The 2,446-nt window shown below is 44.7% G+C and overlaps 1 protein-coding gene across 1 annotated transcript in view; it reads right to left on the reverse strand.

Moving 5' to 3' along the window:
• The window catches only part of PAPPA (pappalysin 1), a gene marked incomplete at its 5' end in the record, with an annotated part of 257,734 nt that overhangs the window by 181,062 nt on the left and 74,226 nt on the right, over positions 1–2,446 (reverse strand). Inside the window, 1 exon segment of the mRNA XM_007449800.1 lies at positions 14–44. Within this exon segment, the coding sequence (XP_007449862.1) occupies positions 14–44 (31 nt within the window).

Consider the following 2,446-nt stretch of genomic DNA (forward strand, 5'->3'; position numbering starts at 1 on the left):
TGCGGTACGCGGCCCTCTCACTGTTGCGGCGCACAGGCTCCGGACGCGCAGGCTCAGTGCCCATGGCTCACGGGCCCAGCCGCTCCGCGGCATGTGGGATCTTCCCGGACCGGGGCACGAACCCGCGTCCCCTGCATCGGCAGGCAGACTCTCAACCGCTGCGCCACCAGGGAAGCCCTGTTCTAATAATCTTAACGCAACAAAATATTATCAGCAGTAATTTCTAGGCGGTAGAACACAGGATGATTCCTCCCTCCCTCCTTTTATTCCTTCTGGTTTTCTGAACTTTCTATATATTTGCAGTATGTATAAGGCACTCCTGGACTAGCAATAATGATGATTATACAAATATGCTTGCAGGCAGTGGATGAGGAGAGCAGAGAGAGGTGCTCAGCACCACTCTGGTTCCATTACAATGACCACAATCCATGCATAGCAACTCAGAGTCACAGGACTGGCTTTATGACGACAGTGAGATTACAAACAACCTTGTATGGAATCAGGAGTCGCACCGACCTTTATGGTAATTGAGCCTTTCTACTTCTTTAGATGCTTTGTTTTAGATGACACACATATAGTCACCCGCGCTTCACTGAGTTCTCGACACAGTGTAGGTTCCCAATAAATACTCTGATGAGCGAATAAGCCATCATCCACCTGACAATAAAGGTGCCTAATTTACACAGAGCTCTACCAAGTGCACTCCCTCATGTTCAATCACTGGTTCATGTGTTCATTCAATATTTCATCTATTCATTCAGTGGATACTCATTGAACAGCCGCTGGTTGTTAGCACTGCACAACTACCAGACATTAACCATCCAAGGGTGAGTACATTTGGTGTGGTACCTGCCCTCTTAAGAGCTTTCCATCCAGCAGAGGCAACGGTCCCTAAACAAACAGATAAATAGATACAACAGTACAGATTCAGCATTTCTAGAAGGAAAGCTGATAGACGACGTAGGGGAGAATAATGGGGTGGAGCGTGCTGGGCTTATTTAGATTGGCATAATCATAGAAGATGTTAGTCAAGGTATGGTGAAGAATGACACAGAGTGGGAGTAAAGCATTCCAGGTTCAGTCTAAAGGTATGTAAAGGACCTAAGCAAGAAAGAAGGGCTTGGTCCATAGGGGTCCTGAAAGAAACCTGAGTGGCAAGTGTCACAGACGAAGGAAAGAACATCTAAGAGAGGCAAAAGGGCCAGATCACGGGAGGCGCTGTAGACTACGTGGTAGATTACACATCCAAGTAATGGGAAACCACTGCAGGGTTACAACACATGGGTGACGCGACCTAATTCACATTTTAAAATGATCAGAGTCTGAATGATGGATGAAGAATAAGCTGGGCACAAGTAAAAGCAAAGTCAGTAACTAAACAGCAAAGGTGGGTGATCCTGAGTATGGTGGGTGATGCTCCCATTTTATAGTTAAGGAAACTGAGAATCATGAGTACCAAGTAACCACACCAAAATCATAGCTCAGAAAGTCACAGAGTCAAATTGGGCTTTACCAAAATCAGGCAGTATCCTACACACATTCAGGGAGTGTACAGTATGTGTTTCTAATCTTTGGCATTTCTTTGATTTCAGTGGGCACCTGTATCCACACACTGAAATCATAGAAATACAGGATGCTAACACTGGAAGAGATCATCTTTCTTAACGCAGGTTCCATGAGAATCAAAGTTTAAAGCTCCAAATCTGTGCTGTCTAATACAGCAGCCCCTAATCACATGTGGCTATTTAAATTTAAATGAATTAAATAAATGTAGAATTCACTTCAGTTCCTCATTTAAACTTGTCACATTTCAATTGCTCCACAGCCACAGTTGACTAATGGCCACCATATTGGACACCGCAGAGTGTTCTACTGAACATGCTTCTCTAAGGCATCCACTGTACATAATGAATTAACCTCCCTCCTACGCATCTAAAATGGTACTAGTTATGTACCATCCTTAGGAGAACTGAGAAAACAGTTACTCAAGTCATTTTCTGGGTTCTGAGATTTGGAAAAGGAACCTTGGTTGAGCAAGGCTAGATCCCCTTGAGCTTACAGATCAGAAAAGTGAGGCTGAAGAGGAAGAAATGGACGAGGTTGCAAAGACTTCAGACCCAGGTCTCTTGGTCCCCAGTCCAGCATTCTTTCCAATACACCACAGCCCACTGTTCAGAAAAACGCAACCATCTAGTCAACACATGTTTGCAAGACAGATAAAAATAAAGGAGTTAAAAAAGCCAGGGGTGGCCTTGAATTATTTATTCAGTTGCCCATGTGTGAGGACACAGGCTGTGGGAGGATCTGAATATGTTTTTTTAAGGAAAACCCTTGTATTCTCTGAGACCACAGATGTGAGGAACAGCAGGAGGACATGAGGATGGCCAGGGGCGAGAGGTTGGCATTGATGAATGCAGTGGAAAACACCAGAGATTCTGCAGGGAAA

Source organism: Lipotes vexillifer, unplaced genomic scaffold, assembly GCF_000442215.2.
Source record: "Lipotes vexillifer unplaced genomic scaffold, Lipotes_vexillifer_v1.1 scaffold230, whole genome shotgun sequence".
Lineage (NCBI taxonomy): Eukaryota > Metazoa > Chordata > Mammalia > Artiodactyla > Lipotidae > Lipotes > Lipotes vexillifer.